This window comes from Mastigoproctus giganteus, chromosome 1 (assembly GCF_048544385.1).
Source record: "Mastigoproctus giganteus isolate SK-2022 chromosome 1, ASM4854438v1, whole genome shotgun sequence".
Classification (NCBI taxonomy): domain Eukaryota; kingdom Metazoa; phylum Arthropoda; class Arachnida; order Uropygi; family Thelyphonidae; genus Mastigoproctus; species Mastigoproctus giganteus.
Genome location: NC_143575.1, coordinates 264,974,611 through 264,989,053, shown reverse-complemented (window position 1 = coordinate 264,989,053; position 14,443 = coordinate 264,974,611). Strand labels below are relative to the sequence as shown.

The following is a 14,443-nucleotide window of genomic DNA, read 5'->3' as shown; positions in this document are numbered from 1 at the left end:
GCAGCATCTATATTTCACTTATCTTCTGCTCTCTTTAAAAAATCAGAAATCTGGGTTTGTTTGCCTTTACTTGATAGATCTTTGTAAATTTTTTGGTATGGAGCTAAGCATGTTCAAAGCTCCCTTTTGAACTTTGTGTTCCCTCCCAGATAAAAGATCTGCATTCTGCCTTCCCATATGCTTTTTAGTGCAAAATTTGGAACTTCAGAATTTTGATCTGTACTATCATCCTCTTAATTGATTTGCTTTAGATCCAATGCCATTTCCACCAAACTGCTTTGCCAGCCTCTTTTTTTACCAGTAATTCATGAATGTCTTCAGTAGTTGTATCATCAAAATCTTCCCCTCCTATCGACTTAGCAAGTTCTACTATCACATCGATTTCATTTTCTGCCGGTTCAACCATATTTCCTAAATGAGCTGACTATAGCCATACAATTTTCCAACACGCAGTTAATGTTAACTGTTTTACTTCTTTGAGCTATAAAGCTAAGATTCCGATACAGTCCACAATTGAAAAATCTTTTGAGGGGCGCTTTATTACTTTCCTTAGGCATAATTTAGGGCTGGAATTAAATTCACATCAAAGAAATTATTCCAATACAGTTCTTAAGAACAAAGTTTAGTAATACATACTCAAAAAAATTTATAAACGATCAAATAAAAGCTAAAATAACCTTACAAAAAACCTTAAAAGTCACGAACTGCATGCTTCAAAGTTAATTTTTTGTGGTCTGAAACAAGCATAAGTTCAATAGCATAGAATCTAACACGGGGATTTCCCAACAAAATAAACTTCAGAGATTTCCCAATATTTTTTTTTTTTTTTTGCATAACGACTATCGAGTCAACAGCGGGGATTCACAAAAAAAGAATCTATGTTGAGAAATTATCCAACATAGCAGGATTTCCTCCCACAAAAAAAGCTCAAAAATATTGTGTTATGCAAGGTTTCCCCCAATTTTCTAACCATGTTAGAGTGAAACTGTGTCATATAAGTAGTGTTGTGTGAGGATTGCTATAATTTATCAATTGTGTTAGACTGAAACCGTATTGTAGAAGTATCATGTTATACGGGGGTTGCCTGTAATTAATATAACCATGGAATTTTTTTCATATTGGAGCCACATAGCAATTCAAAATAGCATTATCCCATCTTAAAATAATTACAATGCAGGCAGTTGTTGATTTACTGAAATTTTTTCTGGTCAGTATAATGCTTTTCTGTATAACTTTAAAATACAAATTTATGATTCTTAATGGCAATGGCTTCTATTTTTACTTCTTTAATTTCATAGTCTAAGTTTTAGGATGTGCCAGTCCTGATGTACCACACTTCAGAAGCTTTAAAACTGCCGTGTGTGAATATTTCTGAAATTAAATTTCATTCAGAAATATAATAAAATGTTAAAAAATTAAACTTTGCTAGTAGCAAAGTTTAGTATATTGCTGCCTAAAGAAACTTTCTTTTTTTTTTTTTTTTCCTGCAGTCATCATTCCACTTTAAACAAAAATTGATATTTGTAAAATAAAAGGATTGCTTCTGATTTTATCTTTTCTTATTACAGCTCTAGAAACTGAGACATTCCATCCAATGAGTCACATTGGACCAGCTGGAGATCAGGATGATACAAGCAAACTGATGTTATCCCTAAAATCACTTATGAAAGACCTGAATATTGTGAATCAGTTGACATATTTTCATTAAAAAAAAGTGTTTAACAAAATGAAGTTGCTATAAAAGCAGTGGCAAAACTACCATACTGCCAGGTCTGCTACTGTTGGGGGATCCCAATGACTCGTTTGCTATGGTTGTTAAAAATCACATGGAGCTGTTTGGCACTCTGGATGGGGGAAACCCAATATTTTTAATTTTGTCTCTGGATAACAAAGATGCCTTTTTATGTGTGTGTCTGTGTGTGCATATATACAGGGTGTTTCAAAAATGATGGTCAATAATTTAAAGGTGAAAACTACAAACTAAAATAAGCAAAAGAGTCCCAGTGAACATCGGGCCACAAATGAACCATTTTCGAGATAATGCAAATTTTCTGTTAAGATCCGCCGCTGACTATGGGAGCACTAGTTTAGCAAAAAGCTGTGAATCCTTTGGTAAGGATGGTTTTATTAAACATAAGATAATACATTTTTAATTTTTGGTTTCAAAACCACAGGATACAGGATGCTACAAAAGGTGTTGAAAATGCTGTCCTTGCATCTGTATGCAGCTTTGTAGTCTTCTCTGCATTGAGTTGTGAGTCCTCTCAGGCATTCTTGGGTCATTCCTGATTTGCTGAAAGGCTCTTTCAACCCAACGCTGCAATTCCTCAACTGTGTTAATGTCAGAAGGGTACACCAAGCTTTTTACAATCCCAGGTACAAAAATCGATAGGATTTAAGTCTGATGATCTGGGAGGCCACATTACAGGCCCACCTCTACCTATCCACCGTTGACCATACCTTCTAGTTAGATACTGAGTCACAACTCAAGCAAAATGTGCCGGTGCACCATCATGCATAACCCACTTCTGGCGTTGCTGAAGTGGATCATCATCATCATCAAGGAGGTCTGGAAGAACATTCTGCAAGAACTGAAGGTACAGCTCTCCTATTAGCCTGTTTGGCAGAAAGTGTGGTCCAATTAAATGGTCTCCTAGTAGTCCTGCCCAGACATTCAACGAGAAACGTTGATGTTGTGACTCGTGAATTACATTAGGATTTTTGTCGGACCAAACGTGACAGTTATGAAAATTAAAAATACCATCACGAGTAAACCCAGCTTCATCAGTGAACAAAATGTTGTTTAAAAACTGGGGGTTCAGGACACACTGTTGTTGCATCCACTGGCAGAAGTTCACTCTGGGAGGGTATTCTATATTGCTGAGATCTTGTACATGCCGGATATGGTAGGGGTACAGTAATTGGTGATGTAAAATAAGATGCTATGACTCAGTACACGCTCTTGCAGAGCAACCCTCCTTGTCGAAATTCCTGGATTTTGTTCTATTCTTTCCTCAATATCAGATGTTATGCTTCTGGGCCTACCTGCTCGTACTCCATGTGTGAAGTGCCCATGTTCTCTAAGGTGTTGATATACCCTGATGAATGTGCACCTGTTGGGCTGCCTTCAGTGGGGAAATTCTTCTTGGTACAAACGTGCAGCCTCGAGTGCACTGACATTGCCTTTACCATGCATGAAGTGCATGTCCGTATACTCTTTGTTGCTGTAACCTCTTTCCATGTTGACTATCCTTTGACAAGTACTAGTATGCCTGCTACGTCTCAGAGCATTGAGAGAGGGGAAAGGGAGAGAATGAGCATAACCTAACCTAAACGAACAAGTCAGTGGTGGATCCCAACTAGAAATGTGCAATATCTCGAAAACGATTCACTTAAGGACCCACGTTTACTAGGCTTTTTTTTGCATATTGTAGTTTGTACAGTTCACCTTTAAATTATTGACCATCGCTTTTGAAACAACTTTATGTATATATATATATATATATAAAAAAAGTGTACATACACTTACATATCCTCAGAACTCTTTGTAGTCATTAAAATAGCTGTTGTGTAGAGATAAAAGTCAACTATAATTCTTTCTCATATAAGACTCTCTACGAAAACTGAAAATGTTTTTGTAAATATGCCTTTGTGGACTCCTTTTATACATACAAATTCAGTTGTTTTTTTTGGCGATTAATGGGGTTTTATATAACCAAACGCAAGTATCTCCTCCAAATTAAAGTATAGGAATATTTGTAGTAGATATTTTTAACAAAAAATATAAGTTGTCTAGCAGAATTTCAATTTAATTTGTTACTCAAAATTGGTAGTAAAAGATGATGTCATTCATGTTCATCAAATCAACAACATAACTCTTCCATTGTGAATACCTTCATTGTTTGTCTTCAAAGATACCATACCCTGCTTGACAAATATGTTCAGCATAATGAAATAAATCTAGTTGCCATTGACTTTTTAGACAGTTCATACCTTTGGTGTTTATTGTGAGAAGTCATTCCATCTAAATGTTATTCACCTTACAACAAAAATGGCTTGTGTTATTTGGATACAGAGTTGTATTTATATGCCTATTTGATCAGTACTTACTTTAAAATTTTGAACAGCTTCAAATTTTATTATTGGTGATAATCTTTATTAGAAATAGTCCTAATCTAGTGGTTTTATACTGTGGATATCTATTCGCTTTAAAAAAAAAAAAAAAAAAAAAAAAAAAAAAAAATCAAAGAAATGCATCTGCTTGTATTATGCCCCTCTCTTCGATTCAGTATACCTCCACCACATAATGTGGTAATTTCATTCTTTTTGTTGTTGTTGTTGTTGTTAGACCTGCCATTATTTAGAATTGTTTTGCATATATTCCAACATGTTAAGTCCTAGTATTTATTTCACCATGTCATGTAGTAACTAGTAACATCAAGTTATTCATGTCAATTTTTCTGCACTTGTTTGTTTCTGTTTTCATATAGTGTATTTTTTAAATTATTGTTACATAAACATAATAATTTGATTACTTTTTATCTATTAATTTATCATTATGTACATAAGAATGTTAAACATTTCAACATAATTCAGCCACCTTTTATTTTCTTATATGGTTGGTAGCTTTGATTGAATGTATGTTATGTTAAAAATTTTCTAGATTAGTAATAGGAAATTATCAGCAGTTGCTGTAGACTCTAAGACTCTTGAAATGTCATAAATGGGTTGATAAATAATTAAGGCTCAGATAAGATCAGCTGTTGTCACAGACACAATTTCATAATTCAGATATAGAGTAATTCTGAAGTTGCAGCATAGTATTATTTGTGATAACAGCACCTAATAGCATTTTTAATGTTTTGCTTATTAAAAAAGCCAGGGAAAATTGTCTTCATGCATGCATATCTTTGAAGATATTCTTTCATAGTGTTCCATATTACAGAGCCATAATGCCAATCTGAAGGGCATGGATTTTTATGAAAACTTGTACAAAAATATGCGAAAAATTATGAATGCATTCTCAAATTCATATAATAATCTTTTTAATGAGTGCATAATCATTACAAGTAGTCATTTTTATACCTTTCTTAATTTGAAGCTTTATGGCTCTAAACATACATAGATTTGAATGCATAATTCACTTGGCAATGAGGGGTGCAGTTATTCACAAACAAAATTTTTCTATTCTCCCTGCTTATCATGTGAACTAAGTCTCTGAGCCTTTATTTTTTATAGATTTTTGATGACATCCTACCCTTTTGTGAATAAGAATACTTTATTCCATTGATTATGGAAGATATTGGATACACTTATGAGAAAGATCACACGTTCCAACCCTCCATCTGTGTGTCTTGTTCAGCTGACTTTAGAGGGTAGTAATTAAGGCTTACAGTAAGATGATATACATCAATATGAGAATAAACTGAAAATGAAGAATTGCTGCTATACAAGGCTGTGTTACAACGAAACAGAGCAAAAAAAAAGTTAAGAAAGTAGAGGACTATCCCAGAGTTGACAGGCTCCTCTCATCTTCAGGTCTTCCTTTTTTGTTATGCATACCAATCTTCTGAGAAGAGCATTTCCACTACCATAATTTATGGCACCTCCGTAGCCAGGTGGGCAGGAGCAGCAGTGCATAGCACACGCTTCTTGATTAGACCGGGGTTCGAGCCCGTGACCACCAAATACGGAGGATGTGGAAAGGTCAGGGAATGACCACCGCATATCCCCGGAGCAATTTGGCCTTAGTTGCTAATGCTCCTAAAAACCAAAAAAACAATAACTACCGTAAATTACAGAATATGATGTGCGATTTCCTCTGGAATGCAGCTGTGATTCTATTGTATCACTGTGTAGCTTCTAGTGGTATCAGAGTTGGAAAGTACTGGGTAATGTTGTACCTCTCTGTAAAATTATGCTGAATGCTTGGCTGGCTGAAAGTTGAAGTGCTTGTCAATCCCTGAAGTTGGGAAGGAGATACCTTTGTGGTTTTGTCTGGTTTAAACGAGGGGGGATGTTTGACATCCCTTATTCCTATTGATGTAGAAGAAATTTTCTTGACTTTCTTCCCGACTAACGTAAAATTATTAAAATGAAACCAGTGATTGTTCATAAGTGATAAACTGCATTGCTTACCCTTATGTTGCCATTTTTTATGGGTGTAGATTCTCTAATCATAGGGGTTTTTTTTGTTTTTTTTTTCCCTCGTTTTTTGTAAGTTTGTTCTATCAGTTGTCAAATCATCCTTCTGTTTCTCTTGAAGTATACCTTTACATTACGCTTTGTAGCAGGTCTTGCAGCCTTCTCCTTGAAGCTTTGGGTAGTATGGGGAGTGATGTGCTGAAGTGCAGGTTTCACTCCAGTTTTCTTTGGTGGTGTCATTAAAATTGTGGATTGTCTTTTTTATAATTTTGTGGGTGAAATGCATAGGATAGTCAAGTGTGGTATTTCCAGTTATTTCCTGGTATTTCCAGGTTCATTGCAAGCAACCACTCCTTGAGATGAATATGTTCTCCACTTAAAGAGGCCTGAAGATGAGATTCAGTAGAACCTTGAAATGTTGTCAATATTTTAAGTGGAGACTGAGGTGGTAACACTTCATTAAATACATTTTAAAATACATTCATGTGGTATAAAAGTGTATGTAGTTGTCATTTAATCTATCAGTTTACATTCATTTCAGAAGTACACAGATAATGTTTTGGACTATATTGAAAATGGAGAACAACTTTCCAGTTGAGAAGAGAGAGAAAAATAAAACAATTTATTTGGCAAAATTTAAATTTAGAAATTGTAAAACCTAAACAGTACTACTTAATACAATTTTAATATCAAATTCAAAATTTTCAGCTCAAATAGGACAAAAAAGGTCCGGACAAAAATAGCTTAAACCTAAAATTAAGCAAGATAAAATTTTATGCCTTTATCCATTGATCCTATGTATGTTTATGTGTTTCTATTCATTTATATCTTTTAGAAACAAGAAATGACAATGTCTGTTATTTCCTTTTTCTTCAGTCTTCCAAGCACTTTACTAAAAGCAGATTTAGATTTTGGAGCCTCTGTTGTTATTCCCAAACTTTCAATAGTTTGTTTTATCATTCTCATTAACCTACATGACATTTTATATTCCTCCTTTGTATTTTTTTCCCTTTGATTTATGCAAGTCTGCTACACCACATTTCTTTCTGAATTCTTCCATCATTTTCGTTTTAGTAAATAATTCTTGAATAATCTCTCCCATGGTTATTATACTGACTTATACTGACAAAAGCTTAAGCTCTTGGTAAGGTGACCCCAGCAGACAGATAAACGGAGATGAACCACACAAAGAGGAGTTCAGTAGTCCACTATTCTCAAAACACATTTAAAGGGAAAATAAACTACCACAGTTCAAAAAAGTAGTGGCAACACTACATGTGCTTATGAACGGGAATCATATGGCATAGGCTACATATGAAAGGAGGTAGGACAGTTTTATGGCAGGCAGGTAATTTATTCTATTGATCCACAACACGCTACCCAAAGGTGCATCCAACTTTCTGTTACTCCCTAAAATTTTGTTTGTTTCTTCGACCAGTGAAAATGTACCTCCCTTGTTTATCTTGCTGACCCTCCCCCTTCAGGGCCTTATATGTCTCAATCAGGTCCCCCACTAAGATTTCTAGTTGCCAAACTTTGCAGTCCACACCTTCTAAACCATTCTGTTCTTCATATGGACATCAGTTAGAACCTCTCATCAATTTGGTTGACCTTTAAATATTTTCATTATATAAGACACCATCATCAAGAGACAGTCATTCTTTTCCTCTTTGTGAGGTACTGTATATCATATATAGTACCATGCACTGCATGGCAAATTTCACATCCCATTTTGCCACTGCAGTCTGTTTTCATTCTGAACCACTTTTAACCCCCTCCCTCCAGCTTATAGATAACTCCTGTTTTCTGTTTTTCAGGTGCAAAACCTTACATTTAGAAGCATTAAACATCATTGCCATTTTTCAGACGATATGCTGCTGACCTTTATTTGAAGCAGAATGGCCTGGTTCCCTAAGTCATCACCACAGTTTGTTAACATTCCCTACACTCCTCATCAATGTCATTAAGGAAAATTAGAAACAGAAGTGATCCCTGAGGCACTCCAGCTACATTGGTCCACCCTGACAGTTGTCAGGGTGGACCAATGTAGGAGTATTATATTTACTAGCTGGAGTATTATATTTATTGGTCCACCCTGACAGTTGTCAGGGTGGACCAATAAATATAATACTTTTTGTGCTGAGCACTTTGTATTCATTCAATGAAAAAAATAATTTTGATATCATATACTTGGATTTTGGGAAAGCTTTTGATACTGCTGCACATAAAAGACTTTTCAAATTGGAGGAGTGTGGCATTAAGGACAAGTTGCTGCTATAGATAAAGGGATGGTTGAGTTGCAGAGAGTGGTTATCAGTGTGACACTGCCCTTCGTGGACTAATGTTATTAGTCCATAAAGTTCCCCAAGGTTGCTGGGCCCATTGTTGTTTTCTGTATTTATTAATGATATTGACGAAGGTATATCAGATTTAATGTCCAAGTTTGCAGATGATACAAATGTTGGCAGGGTGGTTAATGGTAACCAAGGAATGCTACTACAACAAGGTCTAGGAAAACTAGGTAGGCAGTTACCTGCCTAGTTTTTCTAGATATTTATATTTGTTAATATTAACAAATGTAAGATGCTGCATCTGTATAGTAGTAATCTCAGATTATTGTACCAACTATATGGTACTACATTCAAGTTGATGGAAAATGAAAAAAAAAAGATCCTGGTGTGGGGGGATTGTACAGTCGGATATGAAGTTCTCTGAGCAGTTCAGACAAGCTGTTAGGGCAGCTTGTAGTTTTTGTTCAATGATATACAGGAGGTTTGTCAGCAGGGATAAGGAGGTGATTACCCTATTGTATCAGGAAATGGTTAGGCTGCATCTTGAGTACTGCATGCAGGTCTGAAGAATGTGGATCTTCTGGAGCAGGTACAGAGAAGGGCAACAAGATTGATGATTGGAACAAAAGTGATCTTGCCAAGAAATGTTTCAGTTCTGAAAATTGCAGCATCTGGAGACTAGGCACCTGTGAGGCAATCTGATTGAGCAAACTCAGAGCTGATAGTTCCTCTTTCTCATTCTCCTGCACACAAGAGGGCAAGAAGGCATAAATTCAAATTGAGGAAGGATGGTTGCAGGAGAGATGTGTGGAAGTTTTCCTTAAGCCAGTGGGTAGTTGATTGTTCAAGAAAACTTCCATATATTGTTTTGGAAGTGGATAGTTTGAATAAATTCAAGGAAGAACTAGAGAAAAAGTTTTTTTTTTTTTGCTGATGTGATGCTGTATAAGCTTGCTTTCTTGCATCATTTGCCACTACTAATACTAAGCCATGGCAATCATTAAAAAGAGCCAGACCTTGCTATCTCTCCTCTCAGAAACTAAATTTCTTGTCTATAGCAGAAAATTAGTTAAGGATATTGCCTTCTGTGAAAATAGATTACTTCTCCAAATATATGCAAGAAAGACACTTATTTTGCTTAAATTACTGACTTCTGCTTATATAGTAGTTAACTCTTCTCTCTTTTTTTTTTTTTTTTTTTGTAGTAGTTTTGATTTGAGATATTTTACGTTATGTATAATACCCATGACTGTAAAAATTTTGAAATCATTGTTCATTTGCATTGTGATAATTTTTTCTTAGTTCCTATAAAACATCAATTAAAAATAAAGAATATACATTGTCAGAAACAAATTTGTTTAAATTTATTTTATTTTATAAAAGTAATATACATCACTTCCTGAATTCATGAGTTCTCATGTACAAATATTATATACAAAAATTGACATAAAATATTCAACCCACACCATAAAAATAAAAAGGTGACTTAATTTAGTTTACTTCTAAACAGTTAAAAGAATTTGATATAAATTAAAAATATACATGCTTTATACTACTGTACATTGTGACAACTTTAGATATATTTCTTAATACATTATCTACAGTTATATTTGCATAAATATTTGTTTTGAAAAGTAAATCCTTTCAACTATCATTATTATTTAGAAATAATGCAATATTTATAGAACGATACATCTGTGCAGTTCTGTAGAACAAAAAAAAATGTAATAACTTGAAAATGAAAATTATAAAACAGTAAATTACAATTCTAGATATTAAAGGAATCAACATCCAATTCTGGCATGTGCCATTACCCTTCTCTAAATTAAGCAGAATTTTCTCATTTCCTTTCAACCTGTTCAAAAACAAAAAGTTTATTTGGTGCTTGGTGTTAGAGAAAAGTGACAGAAAGTTACTGAAATGATGGATGTTTGAGATTCCCTTACCATCTGGAGTTGTAAGATTTTATACTCATTAACCTTTTCCAAAGTATGTATGTATATGATTTTAAGGTCATTTCAAATAATGTATGAATGTATCCATTTATGTATGAATTTCCTTGAAATCTTCCAAGTGCTGTCATCTCTTATCTGTGGTTCTAAGTAATAATTGTAGGAATTTATGATAGATGGCAGCATAAAGATAGATTTTAATATCAGAGAAGGAGGTCACACCTGTTAGTCATGTTGTCTGATTTTGATTTAAAAAAACTGAAATTCTTCAGATCCAGAAGTTGATGAAATTGAATCAAGTGATACATAAACAGATGTCGAAGAGAGTATTACATCCAAAAGAAGTAATAACAAGTTTTTAAATTTTTTTTGTAATTTTGCAATGTTTAAGTTTTGCTTCATTGAAATATAATGTAAAAAAAAAAAAAAACATTTTTAAATTTTCAATATTTTTTTCATTAAAAAAATAAAAAACCACATTTAATACATACTGCAGTCCATTAGTAAAAGATGAAGTATGGTTTACTGTACTTCAAACAGAATTTAAAAAAATAACAATAATAATAAATTAATAAATAAAAAACAAATTTGGGTGCCTCTCACATGGCATGTGACTTTTTTATGATCAGAGGCATGATTGTTGCTATGTTAAAATTCTAATGTGCTTTTTGAAATTTTGCTCTTAACAAATTAATATTTAACAGCATTTATATATAAAATTTTAATTTTAATGAATTTTTCAAAATTTCATAAACCACAGAGCTGATAACTAGCAGAAAACTCACTGCCCAGGGCAGAGATATGTTCAAAGGACTCACTCTGGAAAAGGTTACCAATTTTAATTTTAAAGTTAATACAGAAGTAATTATTTTGTCTAAAGTATTATAAAAAATGAATTCTGAAAGCTCTTTATTCAGATTACATTTAAAAATATATAGTGCATTGTGCTACAAAAAAGTAATTTCAGAAAGGCCTAATGGCCCGAAGTATCATATCCTTAAATTGTGTCATATTTCTTATATCTGCATTCAAGAGTGCACTGAATGTTTTACGATTTGTTTGTGGAAAGATGTACAAATGAAATACCATACCACTAGAGATTGCTTCGTGTATCACCATAGCTACACGAGGCAATAATTTTGGTGTCTAGAACAGACCTCAAATGTGATGCTACATTTACTATTTTTTGCAAATGATGTATCTCCACCCTTAAAAATGATCTCATTTGCTTCATGTATTGCAATGATCCTAAGTCTTGGGTGAAAAACAAAGATCCACAAAAAAAGGCTTCTGTTTCTAAATATAGCGTAAGCAAACTTGCTTTTAAGAACATAAATTTATAAACAATTATACAAAAGGTATCAGGACTTCTATTTATAACACTCTACACAGCCCACTGCTGACTGCACATTTTTGAACTTCACATCTTTGAAACAGTTGTAATCACAAAATTTGTGGCTAGTTCTAATTGAAGTCCTGATACCTCTTGTGTAATTGTTTATAAATTTATGTGGAAGATGTTTTGTAGTTATGAAACACACCGAGGCATTTCATAACCTCAAACAGTCAATTTAGCATCCCTAAGTTCAGTTTTGGCAACATTCTGTAAAAACTTAAGAAGCTGGTCATCCCATAGGGAAGAAAAATACTCTGAGGCCCAAAATTCTTACCTAGAAAGGCCAACAGTTTTTATAAAAACTGCTACCTTTACATCATGATCATAACAGCTAACCTCAGAGATGCTTCTAGAATGCAGGTAGCCACAGGTAATTCTATTAAGCTCTTCCACAATTCTTAGTGAGCTCATGCCATGAAGATGGTATGGTAGAGCTGCGCCACATATCTTGATTACAAAATCCAATACACAGTATCAGTTGACCATTCAGTGGAAAGCCACTGATGAGCGATGCATCTTAGTAAATGCTCTTCCAGTCAGATGGGCATATTTGGGTGCCGTGAGTGTTTCCAACCAGAATGTGTTATTCAAATTATGAAGCAGGTGGCAGAGTTTCGGTCTTGACTTGCTGGTCTCATTACCTGGAACTGTGAATGCCATATTTGTGTCCTTAACACAAGCCCTATTTGTATACTTAATAATGTGTTACCTATACTATGACAGTTTTATGGATTTGATCCATACATCTTCCAACACAATAATCACTAATGTCACAAAGCACAACTTGTTGACAATAGCATCAGGATAATGCTGTGGCGATCACAGAATCAGCTCTCAACTAAGGAGCATTTGTGGCATTAATTAGAATGTCTTATGAACTCAAAAAAGCCTCCTGCACTACTGGAACTCACTACCCCGTTGGAGATAAAATGGAGTGTTATACAGCAGTCTTTTTACCAGAAATTGAGTGAAAGCCTTCACAGCATATTCATATAATCCCTAAGGCCAGAGGTGGACTAACCTGTTTTTTTCTTTTTAAACGAATGTATGTTTTGATTTATTATTGCTATAGGCTAAAATAGTAAATTAAATAAAACTGCATATCACTGGAATAAAAGTAACACAACAGAATTATTCAATATTAATAATAGCTAATCTATTAATGTTAGGAAATTGTGCTTTATATAATGAGATCATTTTATATTAATGGTGGCAATGTAGCATTTTCCATATCAAAAACTGTAGAGAACTGTCCTGATTTTGTTAAATAAAATTATAAAATCAATTGAACTTTTATACATTAGAATGTCGATTAACTGACTGAAGTTCGACCAGTTTGGATAATCAATTAAGACTACTTTTTACGTATGTTCGCAAATTTGTGAAGTGCCCATTGGCTTCACACCATGTCTGTCCATCCACATGCAGTAGTTCTACTCCTAGTAGAGACAGATTTTAATGTTTCATATTTGTGTTTTAGAAATATTTGTCAAACAATCCCAGTTTTCTTAAACATGAAAGAGCAAAAATTCAGCAATTCCCCACCACCACCACCATAAAATTTGTTCTCTATACAAAAATGAAAATATGTTTTGGATATTACTTAGAAAAAGGGAGATCAACACCAAATTTTCAGCATGTTTCAGTGGTCCTTGGAAGCTTTTATGCCAAGTTGCATTTCCACAATCCCTCCAGTTGCCCACAGAAATCTATTTGTATAAAGGAATATATGTTTTGGGCATTATTCAAAGGAAAACTGTGTTTCATTGGTCTCTGGGAAGTTTTAGGTCGAATTCTGATTCCATAGCCCCTCTGTTCTCCTTACAGAAACACTGCTATAAATTTGGAAAAGCAGCTTTCAACTTTTTCAAAAATTCTTTAGGGGATTTTTGTATCATATATTTCACATTGATAGTTTTTTTTTATTTTTTAACAGTTTATTGTATTATCATAACATTACGTTTTGGTAGGCACTTGTCAAGTACAGTATAGCAGTTATTAGTACCCAAGGTACATTATCTGATAACTGATCATACCCGAAGTGCATACATTATTGAACTTCTTTTTCATGTTTGAAACTGTTGCTTTCTACATTGTATTTGGTCATCAGATTGGTCACAATTACATCTTTCTTCAGTTTTTTAATGATATCAAGTTTGCTATGATGATGGCACTACATTTCATAGACATTTTTGCAACACAATGGATGGCATACGATACAACTTACTTGACCACAAATAACAAACCATGATAGAGAGAGATCTCACTTAAAATATATTTTAAAATACATAAGTGAAATTATTTTACAGTGTATAAATGTAGCTATTCTTCTTCATGATATTAAATGTATCATCATAAGCCAATGTCCTATTGGCACCAAATTTCTTTCCTCTATGTAAATTCACATAAACTGAATTCAAACACTAATTAAAACCTTCCTACACCTTAAATAAATTACAGTATAAAAAAAGTAGTACAGAAACTGCAAACTTATAACATTTCAAGAAACAGAGCGTCTGTCTTTTTCCACCTCATATTGCAAAATAAAACATGCCCAGCCTTATCAATTAGTGGCAAGTTAAATTTGCGTATTTCTGAAATATATTAATGTAAAATAAATATACACAACACATATGGACAAAACTGTCTGCCCAGTTCCT

The 14,443-nt window shown here is 33.8% G+C and overlaps 1 protein-coding gene across 2 annotated transcripts in view; it reads left to right on the top strand.

The window, feature by feature from the left end:
* LOC150091902 (uncharacterized) overlaps positions 1-3,482 on the top strand; it is a 121,628-nt gene extending 118,146 nt beyond the window's left edge. For both annotated transcript variants that reach the window (XM_090377375.1, XM_090377371.1), the window contains one exon: positions 1,569-3,482. In XM_090377375.1, the coding sequence (XP_090233501.1) occupies positions 1,569-1,708 (140 nt within the window). In that variant the 3' untranslated portion in view covers positions 1,709-3,482. The remainder of the gene's footprint in view (positions 1-1,568) is intronic.
* The last annotated feature ends 10,961 nt before the right edge of the window (positions 3,483-14,443 follow it).